This window comes from Pipistrellus kuhlii, unplaced genomic scaffold (assembly GCF_014108245.1).
Source record: "Pipistrellus kuhlii isolate mPipKuh1 unplaced genomic scaffold, mPipKuh1.p scaffold_m20_p_13, whole genome shotgun sequence".
Classification (NCBI taxonomy): Eukaryota; Metazoa; Chordata; class Mammalia; order Chiroptera; family Vespertilionidae; genus Pipistrellus; species Pipistrellus kuhlii.
Window position 1 is genome coordinate 9210637 of NW_023425438.1, and position 23809 is coordinate 9234445.

At 42.2% G+C, this 23809-nt stretch overlaps 1 protein-coding gene across 20 annotated transcripts in view; it reads right to left on the reverse strand.

Moving 5' to 3' along the window:
* LTBP1 (latent transforming growth factor beta binding protein 1) overlaps window positions 1-23809 on the reverse strand; it is a 298629-nt gene that overhangs the window by 66445 nt on the left and 208375 nt on the right. For 19 of the 20 annotated variants that reach the window (XM_036434787.2, XM_036434781.2, XM_036434780.2 and 16 more), the window contains 6 exons: window positions 23479-23601; window positions 19124-19243; window positions 8506-8628; window positions 5052-5174; window positions 3519-3641; window positions 338-460 (listed from right to left, as the gene is read on the reverse strand). In XM_036434787.2, the coding sequence (XP_036290680.1) occupies window positions 338-460; window positions 3519-3641; window positions 5052-5174; window positions 8506-8628; window positions 19124-19243; window positions 23479-23601 (735 nt within the window). The remainder of the gene's footprint in view (window positions 1-337; window positions 461-3518; window positions 3642-5051; window positions 5175-8505; window positions 8629-19123; window positions 19244-23478; window positions 23602-23809) is intronic. The other variant, XM_036434782.2, reaches the window with a different exon arrangement.

The following is a 23809-nucleotide window of genomic DNA, read 5'->3' on the forward strand; positions in this document are numbered from 1 at the left end:
TGCCAACCAAGGATATAGAAAAACTAGAAAGGTAATTTAGAATCAAGTTCCAAGATTGACCCAGGAAAAAACACAACAGATTGCAGGTGACCTCAGCAGTTGCTAACAGCATGCAGAGTGAGGACACAGTTCTAAAATATAGGCCTTTCGTTAATAACAAGGTGCCATGCAAAAGAGGACTTCCTACTAGATGCCAACCCAAGAAAGGTATTTTAACAATACAAACTGGAAAAGCCCATTTACATATAAAGCGAGTGGTATAACCCCAGATCACAGTAAGGAAGCACGGAGAATGGAAGGACTGTGGAAATGATGAGGAAGAGGAAGAGAGCAGTACCTTGGCATCTTTTATTGCCATTTAGCTGGAAGCCATCTGGACAAGTACAATCGTAGGATCCTTTGGTGTTGATGCAGTCTCCTCCCTGGCAAACGCTATTGTCTTCCAAGCATTCATTGATATCTGCAAATCAATTTAAGAATTTTAAAGATTAAATAAATTATACCTTAAGCAAGTAGGTATTTCCCCTTACATTTACACAGAAAAATCACATACATGTATATTTTTTACATCACTCATAACACATGTTTTGAAATGAGTGACAAGCTTTTTAACTTCAAGAGTTTTTTAAAAAATAAAGCATTTTTTTTAATTTAACTTTGAATAATATAGAATCTGATGTTTTAACATCAAATGAAATTAATTGGAAGGGGAAAAATCAAAATTCTGTAACAAAGAGTAATTTACTTGGCTATATTCTCGGTGATGACAGAGAATAAAAAGCATTCCTTAAATACATACTATTAAGAATATCTTAAGCATCTATTTTTACATGATGCTGTATTATGCATTACAGGAAAAATTTAAAAGTATCTGGCATGGTCCCTGCCCCTAATGAGAAAGGACTGTTCAAAAAAAAAATTTGTAGTAATAAGCACATGAAACATTAAATTGTCTTGGAAGTCCAAAATAACTTAACATAAAGATTGTCAAAAAATGTAATTATTTAACAAAAGAATAGTAACAACTTCAGGTGTCATGTGAATTTAGAGAAGAGATGTCAAGGTCAAAAGAGGGCTGGCTGTAGCAAAAGGAATGTCCGTGGAGTCTTGACAGCAGTCTGATGTCACAAACAGGTTGGAGGCTGCCTGGGGTTTTGAATATATATATATATATATATATATATATATATATATATATATATATATTCAAATATATTTTGACTCAAATACAAGCAAAAATTTATTTAGAAATTCACAGGGTTAAAATTATATATTTATAGGATATATGCAACTAAAAATGGTTTACATGCCCATTACTCAGTTTTTTACTGTAAGCATGTGAAACAATTAAGAAATCTGCGCCCCCCCTCCCCCGCCCCTCATAGCATGATCACAGGGCAGGACTTTCCAGAGGGCTGTTCAGTACCACACTCACTCCCAGTCTGAACTCATTATCCCTAACACACGCCATGCGTCCCTCTTCCCTTGAATAGTATAGAGGATTTAATATGATTAGTAGTGAAGAAAGCTAAGGGACTAAACCGTCTTTGTTTTCTCAGATTTTGGCATATTATGGCATTTCTTGCAAATAACTGTGATCACTGCTAAACTATATGAGAAGCTCCAGGAGGAAGTGAATACGGAGACTGTGGGAGCCTAGTTCTCACTGGCTGGTTCAAAACATGGAGGCGCCAAATTAAGTTTTCTCCACAGAACCCAATCAACCAATTAACTGGCTTCTGTACCAGTCACCGGGGAAATAAAAGAGAAATAAGAAATATAAGAGAAATAAGCACCTTATCAAAGTACAAACAAATTATATTAGGAGGTTCACCCAGATTTAGAGTGTTTCCAAATACTGATCCTAAAACAAAAAATACGGCTGATGTGACCTTTTCACCAATTAAGTGGGTTGTCACTTTTCTTTAATGTGTTTTCCCAACTTCACTGAAGTATAATTACATACAATAGATACACCTAGTTTTAAAGAGTTTTGACAAATCCAGACACATTCTTCTGACCACTCTCATAACCTAGGTGTAGGCATTTTACCTACCTATCATCTACTGTTATCTCCCTCACTAGATGTAAACTCCATGAGGGCAGGAACTTTTGTCTTTTTGGTTCATTGCTCTATATTCTGTGCTTACAATGAATATTGTTGAACCAATGTATAAAATAAATGATTCTGACAAGGACAGAAATCACTTCTTCCCACCATTTTTTTTAATTTGGTCCATAAAGACCAAGCATTTGTTTGGTCAAACTAGAGATAGCATCTAGGGCTCAGTTGTTTCAGCTCCAGGACCAGAAAAGCAGCAAGACCAGGAGACACCATGGCTGCCATCAGGGCCAGCTGTGATGACTAATGACCCTCTGCCCTGCTGCTGACCAATCAGTGAAGACCATAATCCTGAAGGACACCCAGCTGATGACTATTTTGTAACCGAAGGGCCACAAGAAGTCAGAGTAAATCAGGAATCTTTGTCTTGGGCTTCGTAAGGGATTAGAAGGGAGGAACCCCAGTGAGGGCTGGGGAAGGTGCTGAGATAGGCGTGGAGGCAGACCCTGTGCCTGGGAGGGGAACAAGTCGGAGGCAGGGCGTTGAAAGGTTGGGACACCTGGACCTCCAATAACCAGGACCACCGAGCTAACCCCATCAGGTTAGTAGAAAGTGGCTGCTGAGTGTGGTAGAGAAAAACTACACATGTAAATATAAAAGCCAACAAGATGGATGGCTCTTCTTCCCGCAGCTGTGAGTGGCATGAAAACCATCACAGCTCAGTCAATTATAGCTAAATACACTGGGAGGGTTGGAAGCAGTGCTGGATGGGAATTATCAGGCGGGAGCACTAATAGAGTTTCAGAGGGAGCTCTGACTTAGCTGGATGGACTCCAGTCCTATTTATAATCTAGAACAGTGGGAAAACGAGCCCTGACTTGATGAAAAAAAAAAAAAAGAATTGATAATATATTCCAAAAGAAGCTTTCTCATGGAACAGAATATAATCATATATATTAATAATGATGAGGAAGTTGGCTAACCAGTTTTTGTTTGGCTTTTCACGCAATGGATGTTTTTAGAAAAAATATCCTGAACTTCTGAAAAGTGGTTATGCCTTATAACAGCCCACAGAAAGGTACATGCCCTTGGATGAGACCCATTATTACCCAAAACTTAATCCATGGCTTAGTCAACCTGTTGGCCAGGCCAGGATCAGGGCAGGGGGGGTTCAGGTCCCAGCATGTGCCATGGCACTAACTTCACAACAGGTTCCCCTGGCTGGCTCCCCCCAACAAGGGTGCCTCTCCCACCCTGAAACAGCACTATGTTGGATTATGAACATTTACCCATATGGTAGAGTTGCCCAAACACACTCTTTCCCACAAAGTTTATTAGATTGACTTGTCACGTGTTTGACCCTCTGCCTGGTTTTCAATCGTTGATTACAACTTTTCACGGCTGTCGTCAGGCCTTGGAAGAACATTAGAACATTATCGTCAGGAGCAGTCCTCACCTTCACAGTGGTCCCCAAGGGCGGATGCTCTGTAGCCCTGGTCACACACACAGCGGAAGGAGCCCTCCGTGTTCCTGCACTGCCCATTGGTGCAGAGATGCCGGTGCTGGCATTCGTCAATATCTGTGAGCAGGGGAGGGAAAAGAACCTGCAGAAGGGATGCTTTCAAAATACTTTTATCCTGGCTACTGTGGCTAGTGGTTGAGCATCAGCCTATGAACCAGCAGATCACCATTCGATTCCCAGTCAGGGCACACGCCCACGCTGTGGGCCCGATCCCCAGTAGGGGGCAGCCAATTGATTATCTCTTTCATCATTGATGTTTCTATCTCTCCCTCTTCCTTCCTTTCTGGAATCAATTAAAAAAAACATATTACAAGATACTTTCAATCATCTAGGCAAAGGAAGTACTAGTCTATAAGTTAGGTGGCTAATAGTGAACTTAGATTTGATTTTTCGTTATGTGAATGAAACACTCCTCTACTAAAAAGCTATTTATCCCCCAACAGGGAGAAATCCAGGTAAATTTACAATTTTAATCAACGTGGTAAGAGCCTGTACATATGAATCCCACTGTTCACTGGTGCCTGGTAAATATGTTACTGGAGTTTATAAGCCTTTACTAAATATCTTAGCTTTCTTTTACAGGTTCAACTATGACACTCTGTGATAGTCTAGAGCAGTGGTCGGCAAACGCATTAGTCCACAGAGCCAAATAGCAACAGTACCACGATTGAAATTTCTTTTGAGGGCCAAATTTTTTAAACTTAAACTTCTAATAAAGCCACTTCTTCAAAATAGACTCGCCCAGGCCGTGGTATTTTGTGGAAGAGCCACTCAACGGGCCAAAGAGCTGCATGTGGCTCGTAAGCCACGGTTGGCTGACCCCTGGTCTAGAGAGTTGCACACTGCAGGCCACTCCCTATCACTGTAAATGAGATTTTATTGGAAACGAGTACCTCAGATTCATTTACTACCCGAAAGTGATTTTCTGTATTGAGTTCAATTAAATTTCTTTTAAGTCTAAGGTCAAACCTTGTGAGGTCCAAACTCCTCACTATCACCTGTAGGAACAGGACATATTTCACAAACTCGATCCCTGAGTAGAAGAGGGACACTATGGCAGTCTTGTTGAAAAGTCTTCTTCAGTGATTTTTTTTTAAAGGAAAAATTTTATAAAGCCGAGTACAGATAAAAGTTAAGATCATTAACATTCCATAGCGCATACCAGACTGATATAATGACCTTCTAATTGCAGGATTCCTAGTGTGCACGACTTTCAAATGAATTCAACCGACATTCATTTTTCTTACTAATACGAATGCCCCACCCTTTGATCACTAATTACCTATTTTTCAAATTTAAATATTTTTCCATCCTGTTTCATTAACCTTCCTGACGTGAGTGTAAGTTTCTTGCTTCCTGTCTCTAGGAAGCCATCATTGATGCGGTGCCTCAGTTTCCCCAGGGCACTTTTTTCAGGCCAGGGGTCTCGGGCTAAAACCACAGGAGCTCACGTTGCCACTAGCCTACCTTCACACTGGTCTTTCGCTGCTGACAGCTGGTAGCCCTGCCCGCAGGTACACTGGAAGGACCCCTCGGTGTTTTTGCACTGCCCGTGCATGCAGAGATTCCCTTGCTGACATTCATCAATATCTGTAATCACAAATAATGAGCATGGTTTGACATATCTAGAAGATCCATCTCGCTCAACTCTGAGACGAAACTAAGTCACTGCCCACAGGGCACTCCATTCCCAGGCGGGCCCTTCCGGGCATGACCCCCAATCACAAAAATTTTCTATGATAAAGAGAAAGGGAAATGGAATGTTCTCTACAGTACACTCTGGGGCTAATATTACAAAAATAGTAATACTTCCTATAGGAGACCCTCTAAATCTTAGTGTGATTCAGCTCACTAATGTTCCTCATATCAACCTCAGCAGCTAAACTATGGAATGGGAAAAGTTACAAATAGACAATAAGGTCGTGAGCAAGTTAAAGCTACTTTTAATATAACCTGAAACCCTTTGCCATCTCTCTGCCATACTTGGGCTACAGCAGAAATATAGATGAAATATTTGAGAGCTGAAAACAGAACCTCAAGCACAAAACAGTGACAACTGTCAGCATGTAGAAATTTCAGGAAAGAAGGCTGAGTTAAGACTCTACCAAGAATTGTAAAAACAAAACCATATTGAAGGCAGTAATGGGGAGAAATAAACATTTCTCCTGTATTTAGAAGCTGAAAAAGTAAAACATCAAACAATTGTGTTAAAAGATACTGAACTTATTTACTTATTTGGGGGAAAGGAAGAAGAGAGGGAGAGAGAAGGAAAGATGAAGAGAGAGGGAGAGCGAGAACGAGAGTGAGAATGAGAGCGAGAGCGAGAGAGAGCGAGAGAGAGAGAGGGGGGGGGAGCATTGATATGAGAGAAGAGTGACTCATTGATTGATTACCAGGGATCAACCTGCAACCCAGGAATGTGTCCGACCCAGAATCAAACCTGGCACCCTTTGGTGCTCGGTCCAACACTCTAACCACAGAACTTAATTTAAAAGAAACCAGGAAAGCCACATGAAATGATGGTGGTATTTTGATGGCTGCTGGATTATCAAAAGAGAAAGTGGTGAGAATTTTTTAAATGCCTTGATTAAATGGTTTGATTTCTTTTGAGGAAACCAAGCCCTGGCAATCAATGTCTGACTATTGCTTTCTTCCAAAAATATCCTACTTACAATGCCTCTAAAATTTTTCCCCAAGAGATCCATCCTTCCCCCTAAGTTTTATGGACATTTACCTGTTTCCTGAGCAAAGATGCATTTCTTAACCTCCAGGGAGGCATTAACCTTTTGACTTTATCCTGATAAAAGCAAGGTCTCGAGTTATCAGAAGTTTCCTTAGCAAAAAGCTCACATAAACTATGAATCTAACTGTAGTTCAGGAATTTGTGGGCTTTTCCCCCCATTTAATTTTATGTAGAAATAAGTGTACTACAAACTTCTGTTTGACTTACTGTGTTATTGATCCCTTTTATTTATACATAAGTCCTGCCTGCCAACTGTTGACTACCAAGGGAGAAATTAAATCAGTGAGCTGAATTTCATTTGAAGAATTATTTTATACCTTTCCAACACTCTTCAGTCTATTAGTTTTAGGAGTGGCCGACAGCAAAGAACAACCTCCGTGGTATTTTCTGTCAGCACATTCTGTAAAATATTGGAGGTCTCTCAGTATGAAGAGACCAACAACCGCTCCTGTCGCGTGTTGGATCTCATGTAATGCCTGACAACATTTTTAGGGCCTTGGACTCTTTTTGAGTTTCTCCAAGTAGATGACAAATTAAGTATTCTCATGTGCCGAGGTCTGCCACGGAACAGACCCTCCTCCGCTCCAAGAACCGGCAGGGTAAGCCAGCCCAGACATCTCACACAAGTTCCTCTACTGGGAAGACTGTCAGGAGTGATCCATTATAAGTAATGACATACACATTTGGAGTAACTTGAGGTAACCCAGTTATCTTGAATCAGGTGTCCACTGGGTCTTTAAAATAACCCAGGGGAATAGAGGCTGTTTAGTTCTACAGATCAAAAGGCATTTTTCGTTTTTGGAGAAGGGACAAAACTCCTACACTAAAAGAAAGCTTCCTAAAAAACAGGTGCGCAGGACAAAGGTCACCTCTCTTTTGTGCCAAGTGATGAAAATAAAGTATTATTCTCTGTGAAAGATAATTAAGATAATTAATAATTTTGCACATATTCCTATGGCAACTCCAACTATCTCTAGTTATTTATAAATTTAAGATATATAGTGCTAAACTGTACAGATGCAAAGAGAGACAAAGAATGAAGCGGAAATAAATTAACACATAGGTAATGTATTTATAACCAGATAAAGGCCGTCAGTATATTTGGTGAGGTGAAGACAAAGACAATATTAGGACCATCCACAAGATGAGATTAGCAGCTTTGCTGCACTGACGGAAAAGGAAGAGATTTGTGATCTGGGAAGAATTTGACATCTGAGAGCAGATGTGGTTTGGAAAAGATTATGAAATAATTAAAGAAAAAGGATGTTATGTAATTTATTATTATAAAAAGGAAAAGTTTTGATTGATGAGTAAGGAAAACAGTGCATATATAGGTTTCTAATAAAAGATAGGGACTTTAAAAAAAATCCTCACCCGAGAATACGTTTTATTGATTTGAGAGATAGAGAAAGGGGGAGAGAAAGCAGGAGAGGGTTAGGGAAACAGAAAGAGAGAGAACATTGATGTGGGAGAAAAACATCAATCGGTTACCTCCTGTACATGCCCCAACTGGGGATCAAACCCACATCTTGGGTATGTTTTTTGTGGGGTTTTTTTAGTAGCAATTTCAATGAGATATAATTCACATACCATGCAATTCACCTATTTAAAGTATACAATTCAATGTTTTTGTATATTCACAGAGTTGTGCAACTGTACATATTATTTATAGAAACAGAAAAACTTAAATAAACAGATCTATGGTTTACAGATGCTCTGTAAAAATACACTGTCTTCCTTTGTGTACATAGCTATGGTCTGAGTAGCTCAGTGAAAATAAACCACAGGAAATGTGGGTCCCTTTCTAAGGATAGTTATACTCTAATACACCGAGTGGCCAGATTATTATGATCTCTGAATGTATAATAATCTGGCCACTCAGTGTATATCCTATATAATAAAAGGCTAATATGCAAACTGTCCCCTCCACCAGGAGTTCCACTAGCAGGCAGTCTGACCAACCGTCCATGTCCCCTTCCCCTGGTGAGGCTGGCCTGACCCCAATCCATGCATGAATTCATGCACCAGCCTCTCATACACACACACACACACACACACACACACACACACACACACACACGAGTGGCCAGATTATTATGCGTTCAGAGATCATAACCCACTCAGTATATATTCTTAATGGAAGTTCAAGCAAAACAGAGAGGTGACGACAGTACTTACCCTTGCAGTGCTTGTGGTCTGGGGTCGGAGTGTAGCCCTTGTGACACGAACACATGTAGGAGCCTTCCAGGTTGGAGCAAGTCCCATTTGTGCAGACCTTCCGCTCCAGGCACTCATCCACATCTTGAAGAACGGTGCACATCGGGAAGGGAAATGACAAAACAAACAAACAAAAGCAGACCAAAGGAAAAAGAAATAACACATGAAGAAAGTTGAATTTAGTTAGAAAAAAAAATAAGGGGCTCTTCAAAAGACCTTTAAGATAAACTTTCAAATGAACCCTCCCAAGGAAAAAAAGCTCTGGTGTGAGCTGCTTACATGATGGTGCTATGCCTTAATTTACTTCCTACAAAGTAACTGACAAGAGCAACCACACATGCTGTATGAATGAATTCAACGGAAGACAGGGGAGCAGAAGAGAGAGTGGTTTGGAGCAACATCTCCTACAAAAGAACATGTTTCAAGGAATCAAAGGGGCATCTAGCTCTACTTGGAGAACTGAGCTCAGTAAGAGGTGAGGACTCACAGGAGCAAAACCTAGGATGGGGGACCCCAGTGAAACCTCAAGAAAAAGTAGACTAGGTGAAAAAAACTCTAATAAAACCAACATCATAAAAACAGTTCGGGGACAAATGTAAGGCCATTGGGGCAGTCAGAAGGTACGTTGTAGGCTAAAAAGGCAGACAACAGCTAATCTTTATCAAGCACTTACTGGATGCAGGTACTAAAGGCTTTACCTATATTATCTCATTTAATCCTAACAAAACTCAGCTATCCACTGTCTAGAGAGGAAGGAACCATGACTTAGAGACACCCAATAGGTGTCTAGGCCACACAGGTAGAACGTGGTGGCTCTGAGATTGGAATCCAGTCAGTGTTAACCCCGAAGCACGCCCTTCTATCCTGACGGTAAGTTTCTGTCGTGGGCAGAGTTAAGTCTGGTGATAGGAACAGAGAGAGATGTTTATGTTTATGTTGGTTTTTCTTTTTTACAAAAATACTCATCTAAGTGTCCACTGATTTCATTCAATGAAATAAAGCATTCATTAAGCTCCTGAGAACATTATTAATTAAAAAAGAAAAATTGGAGTTCTGAGCCCCATTTGAATGCCCCAGGGTAAATCCACTGTAGGTTGTAGTGGGAAGACATAATGTGGCATAAATAACCAAAACCTGAAAGGAAAAACAAAGCCCAAAGTGCTAGCAGTGTGTACACACACACACACACACACAGCATCGCAGTTCAGGCTTAATTGTAAAGCAGTCCGTCCCTGAATCAGTGAATCTTAACGCTAAGGCAGACAGACAATAAGGAGGAAAAGGCTCCTGACTTCACCCACTTCCCTTGACCATGCTCACTGCGAAGGCAAAACAGCTTTCTACCCTTTTAATGTTCTTAACGTTAACAGACAAGAGAGTCACGGACACATCGGCCACATTTCCGGTCAGCAATCCAGAATTCAGAGTGCATTCCTGTGCCCCATGTTTCATTCAAGCTGTAATCTACCTTTCTTACAGTAGAGCTTAGAAATAAAGTGCTAGCAAAATACAATAAGGAAAGGGGAGTCTGTGAGCAAAGGCGGGTTCCACATGCCTACAGACAACAGCCAAGCCATTGGCACTGCTCAGGTGGCTGTGCCCGCTCTCACACAACCACCGATCGTGGTGAACCGACTCCTCCTATCACAGCAAGAACCACACCTCCAGGCTGACACATGCTCCGTCCTTCTGTCTGTCCCTCCGTCCGTCCATCCCACCTGTGTGGGAATCCACCTTTGTGCACACAGCAGGCAAATGGCTTGGAAGAAGCCAAGCCCCAAAGCCAAAGTAAACAACGGGACAGAATGAGCCTTGACACTAAGCATGGCCGTTCCTGACAGCAGCGAGAAAGTGTCAACTGTAGCATCTGGTTTGCTTGAGAAAATGGTAACAAGCTGAAAAATGTACGGCTCGCTCTCTCTCATTATTCATGCACCAGGGAATGTGACTTACAGGGCTGGAGAACGTAATAGCAAAATCAGTTCAAGACCGTATTTCTCTGAAGTGAACAGGCATTGCCGATGACTATTCATGAGGTCTTTATAAACGCTCCACTTTGTCAGGTGACTACCATGATTAACTACGAAGCAGGATGCCTTGAAATGCCTAGGGCATTCTGATGTGTTTATTCTTCACTTATTACAGACATAATTGCATGGAGCTAGAATCCTTGCAAGTCAATCATTCACATGGAGACAGAGCAGTTTGGATTCAATGAGTATTTGGACCTATGGAGCTCATGCCCTTGGGGAAATAACTATATAGTAAAATATTATAAAAGTACCTCTACATGGGGTCAAAAGGTACAAACTTCCAGCTATAAAATAAGTTGAGTCAGCCCTAGCTAGTTTGGCTCGGTGGAGAGAGCATTGGCCTGCGAACTGAAGGGTCCATGGTTCAATTCTGGTCAAAGGCACATGCCTGGGCTGCGGACTTGATCCCCAGTAGGGGGCGTGCAGGAGACAGCTGATCAATGATTCTTTCTCATCACTGATGTTTCTATCTTTCCTTCTCCCTTTCCCTCTGAAATCAATAAGACTATATTTTAAAAATAAATAAAATAAATAGGTCCTGGATATGTCATCCACAGTATGGTGACAGAGTTAGAAGTACTGAATTGCGTATTTGAAAACTGTAGAGAGTAGATCTGACTAATAAAAGTAACTTACCAGAAGGGAAAAAAAAAGAAATGAATTTGTAACTATGTACAGTGACACATGGTAGCTAGACTTACTGTGGTGAGCATTTTGCAATGTAAACAAATATTGAATCATGATGTCGTACATATGAAACTAATGTTACATTATATGTCAATTGTACCTCAATTAAAAAAGAATCTCTGTAGAGAAGACATATATCTAGAGGGGGCCTCACTTGGTGGATGTAAAATAAACTCAGTGTTATATCTTTAGCCCAGATCTGTTTCCGAAACTGCAGATCCCTACATCTAGCAGATCAGTCTACGAGACAGCTCCACCTGAGGTCCTACAGGCACCTCTGAATCTTCGCAGCCCAAACTGACCTTCCCCACTGCCTCTTCTTTATGCTGTCTCCCATGACAGTACACGGTGCCACTACCCACTCAACTACCCGTGTCAGAAACATGGACATCATCCTTTCTAGATTTCTTACACTTATTACCAAGTCCTATCAATCCTATCTTTCCAAATATCTCTCAAATATGCTCATTTCCTTTTCCTCCCTATTCTAGCATTCTCTCCCACATGTATCACTTCCACGGCCTTTTATTTCTCTATTTCCAATCTTGCCCTCTTCTAACGTTACCCCACCTACAGCCAGATTAACCTTTCTACAACACAGATCCAACCAATGGTTGTTCCTCTACTTTACAAATCTTCAGAGGTTCCCAGTGTTCTTCAGTTCTGTCAAGGACACAAACTCGTGGGGTCTAGAGAGGCATGGACAGAAGGGCCGGTCCCCACAATCCTTGGGAAACAAGGTGGTCCCTGCCCACCTCAGCACCCATCACTCACAGCCCTTTACCCCCTACCACAGAGGGAGATGGTAACGTCTACTATAGTGGAGATCAAAACTCACCTAACTCTAAGAGTACGGTCTTATAAAAGAGCCACATTCCCCAAATTCTTATACTGCATATACATTATGAGTTCAAAAGGGAAGTTTATCATGAAAAACACTGTGTCCACCAAAAAAGTGGCTTCCAGAAAGAATTACCAATGGGCTTTTGGGACAAAATTTGGCATTTGCCATTCAATGAATGAATTAAAACCTCCCGCAGTAAGGAAGTTGTCAGCATTTATGACACCAGCACTTAATAGATATGATAGTTCAAAAGTTTATGAATTCTTCTCACTATTCTATGGCCCAACCCCAATGGATCCCTCTCATCTATAATCCCCTGACAGACTGTAACAAATGGCGTGTTGAAACCAGAAATGCCACGCCTGGAGCAGCTCCCAACCTACTCTTCTCTAATCACTCTCCCGGAAGCAGCACTCAAGACAGTCTGGCATGGTTTGCCCTGACTGAACCCTGGCTGGTTCTTATGATCATCACTCTCATTTAAAAGTGCTTCACCTCATCACCTGAATCCTCGAGTCTACAGTTCTTTGTTAAGATCAATTTGAAGTTCATGGGTCATTAGCTCCTGACTCCACCTTCTTTCCTCTTTAGGGGGAAATGAGGACATTAATCTCTCTCCAGCTCTCTGGCAACTTTCCACCCTCAACCATGTCACAAAGATGATTCCCAGCTGGCCAGCAATCCCACTTGCAATTCTCTCTCTGCCTTGGGATGTACTTCATCTGAGTTAGGCACTCTTCTGAGATTTCCCTTGCTAATATCCTGGGAACACACCACACTACCTGGTGGGCCTGACTTTTAAAGTTGCAAAGGGTTTCCAGTGGCTGATTTTACACCAGTCAGCCCAAGGCTGAGCTGAACACCCCTCACCTTGCCTCCCCTGCCTCCGCAGCCCTGCCACTTCACTTAGCTCCTTGGGGTGGGTCAGGACTGGTTCCAGCAACCATTGGCCTGCATTACTCCCTATACTTTCAAGGAGGTGAACTTGTCCACACTGTGAACCAGGCATTTTTCAGAATCCATTCGGCCTCATTTAATTCCTTAGTGACCAATGTGGACTTCATGAGTGGGCATATTTGATATGGGGGGTGTGGGAGGGTGGAAACATTCTGTCACTACAGCTACATAAAAGGCTAGGATTACTCCTTGCCCCAAACGTGCTATTACTTCAATGATCCCTGAACTATTCTTCACACACAGTCTTTTACACTAAAGATGATAAGAGAACATACTGGACAAAAACACATACTTGACAAATGAGAGACAAATGCTGGGTGGGCCAGTGTGATCCAACAACCTCAAGAGCACTTACGGTACAGTCAGTCCTCAGGGACTCAGACCTGCTGTCAGTTCTGACCAAGTTATGCAGTAGCAGAGCTGTCTACAAAAATGTATGGTCCTCGAAGACGCATCACTGCTTTTCAGAATTGGAAACCAGCCAAGGCTATGCACATCCCAAGTAAAAAGCCAAGGATAGCCTGAGAAGATCAATTCCACTAATCCCTCCAAACCACTGGCTTCTCGAGTTACCTTCCCCAAAGCACATGTGTCTTTCAGCAAAACTCAACTGAGCTATCTATGGGACAGGTCTGACATCCCCGACTCTAGCATCCCCCAGCCATTACTGTTACATCAAGCAAGGGACAACTCCAGCCCACACGGATGTCTCCTTTCTATGAACTCTCCTTTCCTTGTTATGTTAATGATGTTGTTTTGTTCTTGAGTTTTCTTGAGTGCTCATGAGAGGGACAGGAGATACTGTGTATCGGTAGAACAAAACACAAAGATTGTTTTTGGAGAAAGAGGGTCTGGGAACTGGTCCTAGCCCTGCCACTTCTTACCTCTGACCTTGATCAGGCCTATTAACCTATTTGGGAGTCAGTTTCTCTATCTGTGCTACAGGGGTGATTGCCAGGAGAAACAAATGAAGCCCTTTGTGAACTACATAAAGCGAGGTGTTTTTGTTGTTATTCTCACACAGGCATGTTTCCTTCATAAAAGTATTTTTGTGTGTTTTTTTATTGAGTTGTAATTAACATATGGCATTGTGTAAGTTTAAGTGATGTGTTGATACCTTACCTGTTGTGAAATAGTAGCATTAGCTAACACGTCATAACAATTAAGATCTAGTCTCTCTGAATTTTATAATGCGGTGCTGCTGTCTCCAATCACCATGCTGTGCATTAGGTCTCCGGAAAGTACTTACAAAGAGTTTCAAGTTTAAAAATCCCTCCCCTCAGCCCCAGGTAACCACATTCAGTTTTATTTTGCTTTTTTACAATTTCGAATCTTCTCTGGCACCTGGCAGACAAATAGGTGCTCAATAACAACTTGCTGACTGATTAGATTCCTTTAGCATATAATGATTTAGGAGTAAGTCGGATGTTGACATTTTATAATGTCCACAACAGGTAGATGGTAAACTCAGCTGCCATCTTGTATGTATTTCAGGACAAGGAAGAAAAAAGGGAGGGTACTGGAGTTGGGAAAGAAGAATTCTAACACTGACTGAGTCCTTCTTTATGTCAAACACCTTACTAAGCTCTTTATATGGCTCACCTAATTCTGACAATAAACCCTATGAAAAAAGTATTTCAATTCCTGTTTTACAGATATTAAAACCAAGCTTCAGAGTGGTCACATGGTCCCAAATCTGCCTAAATTCACGGAAATGTGATCATTATGTCAGAGATACTGGCAAGTACCTTTCAACAATGAAATATTAGAGAATTTCCTTTGGGAAATAATCTAGTTGGGTTGGAATCAGGATAGTTCTCCGGGAGTCAAGAGAAACCTATACATTGAGTACCTGTCAGGCTGGCTCTCCTCAAGAAAAGTCCTGGTTGGAGCAGCCAGTTGGAAGCAGACAGAACTCAAGGTGTTAAAATAGTCATTATAGGCAGGGATCAAATGGGCAACAACTCCAGGCTGAATGTGAGGTCCAAGGAATACAGTGTTGAATGAGGAAAGTGGCTCTCAAGAGAGAACCAAAATCCACAGCTTGAAAGAAGATGCTACATTAACAGAGGTGCCAACAAGAGTTGCCAGAAAATATTGAGGGACAGACATTTTGAGAGTAGACAATAAACTATTGAGAATGAAGGACTACGTGCCCTGGGCACTAGAAAAGTGTGTTCCCTGTGACAACACCTGCTGACGTTTTACCTGTTTCTGCCCCCGAACAATTTCTGTCCTAATTCATCAATCAAGGAGAAGCATCAATCAGTAAGACCCGGTATACATGGCCTGAAGACAAACAGACCACCAATGGTTTCTGCAGGTCTACTGTTTAGCTAGTGAAAGAATCAGAAAGTGTAACTGGCATCCAATCCCTGCAGACTACAAGGGTCAAAAAAGCAATTCTTAGTTCCCAATTAAACCATTTCAAATAAAAATGAGCCACATCAGAATAAAGATGGGCAGAGTACCAAAAAAAAGCAAACACCAAGCATAATGTCAAATAAAGGTACTATTCTGTACAACACTGCACAAGTGTAATCACACAATTTTAAAATATGAGTGAGTGAGTGAGTGAATGGAGGATAGTAGAAGAAGGAGGCTACAAGACATATGGCACAGAACAGTCCTGTGAAGTAGTAATTATTTCTACAGGTGATCACCCGCAAATGCCAAGTGTAGAGCTTTTCTTCAAACAGCGGGATCTGGTAATTTTTTACTCTTTTCATACATTAAGATTTGGGCAATAAAAGTCTCATCAATGTATCCCAAATTATCTGAACTAGCAGGATATAAAATGCCACTACTCACAAATAACTGTTAGAAACAAAAGCAAATGATTAATGAAGAATACCTTGTAAATGACTGATCTCTGACCACCCCAGAAACTGTAACCTTCGCTCCTCTCTCTTACGCTGCTTTCCTTCCCTTCATGGCACTCATCATCCCTGACACACCATCTACTTCTCATTGCTGGCTCACTTATCTGTAAGCACAGTGGCTCTAGAGCAGAAGTGCAATGCGAGGAGGGAATTTATGTTGTTCACTCTCCATCCCCAATGTCTACAGAAATACCTGGCTCATAGCAGGCACTCAATTGTTAAATGAACGAATACATATAGCTCAAGTTGTGTTACCCATGAGCTCAACGCAAAGGTAAGATTAAGTAAGGACTACACCTTCTGGAAAGTATTTTGGGAGTCTCACAAGTACAAAGGTGAGAACTAAACTCCACAAAGGAACAGAGACAAAGAGTTGTGGCTGGGTATTCCTGAGCACTGTCAGAGTTTAGCAGAAAAATCCAATCCATTCATTGGCTCAACGTGAACAGAAATGTTTATTGCAATATCTTTCTGCTTTCTGTCACTTTTCAACATTTGAAAGTTCTACTGCCATAAAAAAAAGTCATGATGGAAAATCCATTTTGATATCATCTGCAAAAGCCCTCATGAGGACTTTAGAATGAGCACAAGTCCAGCTGAGCAATGGATGGAACTGCAATTATACCACAGAGAAGCTTAATCTATAGATGACAAAGAGCCCAACATTTGACCCAGAACAGAAGGAAAAATATGCTGCCTATTTTTAGTAGGAGATACATGACCTCCAGAATGCAAAAATGAAAGCTATTCCTTAGAACAAAGTGGGTGACTTTGGTTGAGTAGCACAGTGACTTAACGTGTCTGCGTATGATTCTACTAACCTGGCTGGCAAAGTGAAATTATTATTATTATTTTTTAAATATATTTTATTGATTTTTACAGAGAGGAAGGGAGAGAGATAGAGAGCTAGAAACGTCGATGAGAGAGAAACATCAACCAGCTGCCTCTTGCACACCCCCCACTGGGGATGTGCCTGCAACCAATGTACATGCCCTTGATCGGAATCGAACCCGGGACCCTTCAGTCCGTAGACTGACGCTCTACCGCTGAGCCAAACCGGTTTCGGCAAAGTGAAATTATTTTTAAATGAGGTGCCATGTTTCTGTCACTACCACCGGAGCAAAGTGGTCACAATTAGATTGATTGTATACATCTAGGTATGAGAAGTCATTTATTATTATTACTATCCAACGTAGATAAATGCATTTATATTGAAGAGCAATCACTTGCCAATTTGGTAAGTCGCATTCCATTAGCAAATTCATGAATCAGGGCTGTGTTTATATCACCACTTAGCTATGTAAGGTAAAGTTCAGGATCTGCTCTCAGGTTATAATATCCATCAGGATGTGGAAATGAGAGTATGAATGGAACCTTCATAGACAACTATAAAATGTATGCCAGATGGGAAAATTAAAACCAAATGCACTTTCTGACCAACACAGACTACAAAATATTATCAAATAAGCAATTAATGAAAAAAATCTTTTCTTCTCCCCAAAGATCAACATCTCACAGTTCCAATGACAGACACTCTTGGGATGGGCATGAGGCTTAGGGTTTGGGGCCACCTGCACCAGGTGCAGCTCCTGCTGCCTGATGCTGAGTCCAAAGCTTTGAAATGGAGAGTGTTTTTGCCAGGCCTACCTATAACACACTTTCCAAAGTACCTAAGTGTCTTCCCAAAATTGCAGAAGTAGGCCAACATTTTTAACAGACCCAGAAGGTCTGGCGTGTTCTACCCCTCAACTTGCAGCAAATCTTTCCTTGATTTCTGTCCTTCAGCCACACTGTCCACTCAGATACTGGAACATGACCACCTCTTTCTAGAAGCCCCAGGCATATGCTGCTTCCTATGTCCAAAATCTTCTCCCTCCCATCACCTTCCACCAGTTAAAGATTAACTCAAGGATTTTCCTAGAGGCAACTCATTGTAGCACAGGCTCTTTGAGCATCGCAGAACCATCCCTTCCTAGCACTTGTATCAGCTGTGCATTGGCACTGATTTATGAGATATCTGGGTGGGTACCCATCTCCCCCACCGGAAAGGAAGTTCCATGAAAAAAGCACCCTTCTTTTTGGACCTTTGATGTACCCTGGCACTCAGTACAACTCTGAGCATATAGAGTAAGTTGTCCAGCATTTGTGAAAGGGAGGATAGAGGAATGAATGAAAGAAAAGTCCAGGGTTTGGCATGGAGTGCAAAAGAGTTCAATTTTTTAGGAAAAGACCATATGGTAGACAGAAACACCAAGGAAAGCCATGAAAGGAGACAGTTAGGGAGAGCACGTGTAATTAGAACCGAAGCAAGTGTATCGGATCTCCCTTGGTGCCTGATGTAGGCACTATTTATTAAATACTTAAATGAATAATTGTATTGTAAAAGGGACATTGAGAAATCAATCAAGATTTCCCTTTCTGCATCTGCTATTTCCGCTGCAAGTTTGTGTTTGTACGTTTCCTAATTTTTTGTGGTCTCTGACAGCTTCTTCATATGCCTTTTCTCACTTTTTAAGTATTTTGCTTTCTACCGTTCTCCCTGTGGTGATTATTTTATTTAGTTATTTAACACATCAGGTAACAATGTGTTTCCACCAGAATTATTTGTTGCATGCAAAAATCCCACATTTCTCATGCCAACTCACTTCCTTATTTTCTCCATAGTTAAAACTTACTTAGAACTTTTCTTTGAAGTTGCCTTAGAATAATTTTTTGTTACATTCCATATGTGTATGTGTGTGTGTAGTTATTTGTATTTTATTTTGAAACAGGGCTCATTTGGCATTACACTACTCTGTTGGGAAACAGACCAGACAGATGAAATCTATACTAATAAAAGAGAAAGATGCAAATTGACCGTACCTTCATGACATCCACCAGCCAATCAGAAGTGAGTGTGCAAATTAACCCAAAAATGATGGGTTAATTTGCATACACAGGAGCCCAGCAGAGGGGTGGGAGGGGGAACGCTTGGGTCATTGCCATGGTGACAATGCAGGCGTTCTGCACTGCCCCAGCCACTCAGGGCCTCTGGGTAGCATGGGAAGGCGGGACCAGAGCAGGCTGGAGCAGAAAGGCAGTGCCAGCAGCCAGGGAAAGAAAGGCCCATTCTTGCATGAATCTTCATGCATTGGCCTTCTAGTAGAACTATATGATAAGAACTCTGTGGTACCTACCGATACATTGCCCATTCCAGCCTCGGAACCCTTCCGTGCAGGGAACACACTGGTAAGATCCAGGAGAATTCACGCACTGCTCATCTGGACAAGTACTTGGACTCAAACACTCATCAATATCTGAAAAATCAAAAAGGTAGGTCACAAACATTTTATCAGGATACTTCAGCACACACTTTTGTGACAAAGGGGGGAAATGCATATCCTATTTTGTAGGGAAAACAACCAGCTAAGTGACACAAGGTCTATAAACTCACAGAGCTAATGCATGGCCAAGTACACTTTGACCCAAATATTTACACACATTCCCAGGAAGTCGTTGGACCCAATTCTCCAACTGGCAGGGCCCGAGCTCCCTAGTGTAGGAGCTCGCAACTTCTCCCGGGCAACTATGTGGACACCAAACCTTTTAAGCAAGTGTGCTGTTTGCCAGAAAAAAAAGACAGAGAATAGGGATGAGCAGGAGGAAGCCATACAGGGTGGGCAAAAGCAGGCTTACAGTTTTCCATGTGGAAAATGATACTATAACTCACATAAGAATAAACTCTGTGTTTCAAATACTCCCAATCGTACACCTACCTTTGCCCCACCCACTTACAAGTCAGCTCTACAGACACTTGACGCTCTGGGGAAATTCTCACTTTGGCCTCATGGCCCAAAAACATTCCAGGTTGGATAATTTAAAACCTTTCATATGCTAGGAATTCCCTGGAAGGGGTGGGGGGTGGGGGGGGGAGAAACACTAGAAGAGAAGGAACTCATCACATACTTTCAAGATTTCCCATCAAACATGGTGATAAGATCATATGGTAGTATTTTCTGGTAAAAATACACCTTTCTTTTCACATTCACGGCTAACTGAAGTTACTGATCATTGTTCTCTTCCATGTGACAGGGACAAACACCTAAAATATGGTTGGGACTGTGACAGAGATATCGACTCCAATAGCTTGGGGCCTTTTTAAGAATAGTTAAACAAAATGGGGGAAGAAAGTAGGATATATTTAAAGTAATTGTTTTCCTAGAGTTGGATTTTCTGAATCTCTGTGAGTGGATTTAATGTCTACGTGTCTCAATATAAAATGTATATAAGACCTCTAATCATACTTGAACTATAGACATATCTCAGGACTGAAAAGTAAAAAAAAATATGTGATGGATACACAGAACAGGCACGGGTATTTGACATCTTCTGGTAAATTCTTTCAAATGACCTCCCATTGCATAATCCTGGTTATGAGTAAAAAAAAAAAAAAAAAAAAATGCTTCAAGTAAAAGAGTTAAAGACAATAGTAACAGAATCAACACCAGGCCAGCATTGTAATTATTTTTCCTATCGGTGAAAAATTCTTGCCAATAGACAATGACACACAGTGGTTTTATGGGGGTGTGTGTGTGTGTGTGTGTGTGTGTGGTTTTTTGTTTCTTTGTGGGTTTTTTTTTTTTTAGGTCAGATGTTCTGGGACTTCTTGTTAGGTCAGATGTTCTGGGACTATAAAAAGATGATGCTTGCCAGTTTCACTTTCCAAACAGCATGACATTATCCTCTGGATGGGATATTTTTTTAAACCGAACTACAAATGCTAAGTCAGAGAAGGTCACTGAGGTAGGCTGGTCCGATAAATAAGGTGCCGTGCTGAGCAACACCAGATAACATCCCTGAGTTTCCTGATGCCCTCGCCTGCTCTCTGGTCCCCTCATCTACGAACAAGGGACCACCTGACGGGGACTATCTTAGCGGAACAAAGTAAGGACGCATGAGATAATGTCTGTAAACTACAATGGGCTCCTTGGAGACGGGCCCTGTTTGAAAGCAGCCTTGTTAGGGACAGCTGAGAAAACCTTCCGTGAGCCAGGAGCCCGGGGACCTTTGGTTTGGGTCCATGACAAAATTAGAAAACAGCCATGTTCTTGGGCTCCTTCTTCTTCTCGAGCCTTTTCATGGGGAGAGAATTATATGGGGTTTTTATTTGTTCTTGTTTTTTTACATGGGGAACTCTGGTAATATTTCTGTTAAATAATCTGCATACATTAACTATTACCGAAAAGTCTCCTGTGGACTTGCAACATTTCTTTCCACTTTCCATCCTGATGCTAGTTATCATTTCAATGTCTATTCTTCTCATTCTGAGACTGTACGTAGAACATAACGATCCATATTGGACCTCCTTGGGGAGTGCTGCTTTGCACATAAGTGCTTATCAAATACCTACACACACACACACACCCTTTATATAAGTACTCCCACAACTAGATATATACTAAGAAGATATACACAAAAAGGTTAGGGTTAGGGTTAGGGCATCAGGGAAGGGCAAAGATTAAGAAAAATGCTTCCTCAGAACTAATAAGGTGACCAGCACCATAGAAGCTACTGCAACACCACTTCTATGCCAGCAACCCTGAAGAAAGCCAACTTCTCAGCTGCCATGCTACAGATGAAGAAGGAACTTTCAAAGGGGCCAAGTTACTGGCTCCCAAGCAGACAGTCATGACCTGCAGGGATCATGAATTGATGCCACGGTTCCTCTCTCTCTGGTGTCCACCCTGTCTCTCCGAGCAGAGAGAGAGAGTTCCGGGAAGAGGGGAGTGGGGACACATCACACCTGCACTCCACCATATCCCTCGGCCCTCAGGGACAGTTCACAGCTCTGTTCTCATTTGAGCTGACCAGAGACCCGGTAACGTACACTGTTCCCACTTGTCTCTTGATTAGAACCGGAGGGGCCAAGGGAAGAGGCCAGCAGGAGGCAGGCGCAGGCTGCCAAGAACTGTCCAATTAGCTCTCCCTCCAGGCCTGGGCCGTTGGAACTGAAGGAAACCAACCTGCAGACGCCAAGGGACAGCTGAGAGCAGCTCACCCCAACCAGTCTACCTCCTCCCCTCCCTCTGGACGCCCAGCCATATTAGAAAGGAGGCTGATCCTCAGGCAGCCAGGCAGGGAACCCCAGGGCCTCAGCAGCACCCCCACAGCTGGGCTCCTCAAACACTATCTTAGAGACCCCGGCACCTTCACCTTATGTTTCCATGGCAGGATCTAAGCTGAAGTTCAATGCAATTTTCTTCTTCTTTTTTTTATTGCCTTTGTTGGTTTAGGGATGAGGGTAATGCTGTTTTCTTCATGAAAATAATTAAAGGGAAAAGTGGCATCATGGTTTCAAAAAGAACCAAACATGAGAATGTGAAACTGTTCATCATTTTGACCATGCTATAAAAACTTTTCAGCCTTAATCGGTTTGGCTCAGTGGATAGAGCATTGGCCTAGGGACTCAAGGGTCCCAGGTTCGATTCTGATCAAAGGCATATATGTTGGTTGTGGGCACATGCTTAGTAGGAAGTGTGCAGGAGGCAGCGGATCGATGTTTCTCTCTCACTGATGTTTCTAACTCTCTATCCATCTCCCTTCTTTTCTGTAAAAAGAAAAACACAAAATATATTTTTTAAAAACACAAAACTTTTCAGCCCCATCTGATTTGGCTCAATGGATAGAGCATTGGCCTGTAGATTGAAGGGTCCCAGGTTTGATTCCAGTCAAGGACACATGCCTGGGTTGCGGGCTCAATCTCCAACGGGGGGGGGGGGGGGGGGGGGGGGGGGCGTGCAGGAGGCAGCCAATCAATGATTCTCTCTTATCATTGATGTTTCTATCTCTTTCTCCCGTTCTCTTCCTATCTGAAATAAATAAAAATATTAAAGTAAATCATGTCCCTCTTTAAAAAAAAAACAAAAAACTTTTCAAAACATTTTTGTAAGGAGAGCCAGTTTCTGGCTGCAGTCCTTCATAAAGGCATTTTTATTGGGCGCTGCTGGAATTTGACCTGCAGTAGGTCAGACAAAGCTGCTATGGGGAGTCTGCAAGTGAGTCCCAAAACCTACGTGAAAGAAACAAGTCGAGACAAAGGAACATATCCAGGTGAAAAGGTCGAGAACAAAACAAAACAAAAAAAAAAATCAAAGGTGGTTCCCCCGCACCGTGTCCTCACACGAAGGACCCAGACACTGTAATTAAGTCTGGGTTTGCACTAACTCTGCAATAATGGTGCTAACGTGATCTCACGTGAAATATCAGCGAAGGAAGATACTTAGGTGGGTGAAGAAAGAGCATAAAGATAGAAAATAGTCCAGGCAGAGCCATGGAAGTAAGGCAAAGAGGCCGTGAACCCAGAAGGCGGGAGGCGCTGAGACGAGCTGGTGGCGTGCACAGACTGGCAGAGGGAAATACCGGGCAGGGGGAGGAGGGGAGGAAAGAGGGGGCGGGGGGGCTGTCAGCCCCTGGCCTCCGCCCAGCCCTGCGTGCACAGTCAGGCTGACTCAGCACTCAGCAGCGGCGCGCGCCCCGCCTCGCAGACACTCACCCTCGCAGTGGCCTCCGGGGGTCATGCGGTACCCGCTGTCACAGTACTTGCACCGGAAGGCCCCCACGGTATTGATGCAGTGGCCTTCCCCACACACATCCGGCCGCAGGCACTCATCAACGTCTATGGAAAGCAGAAAACAGGGTGGGGTTTACTTCCCAAAATAAAATGTCAAACCTCTCCCTGGTTAGTTTGAGTTTAAGAATGAAATAACTGAGTCCTGCTGTCACCTGAGTGGTTTTGATTTGTGTGGGATCCAAAAGAAACATTTAGCCCCTCTGGTCTTTGTACACACTTGACACTTTTAGTTGAAAGGGGTCAGAGAATAATC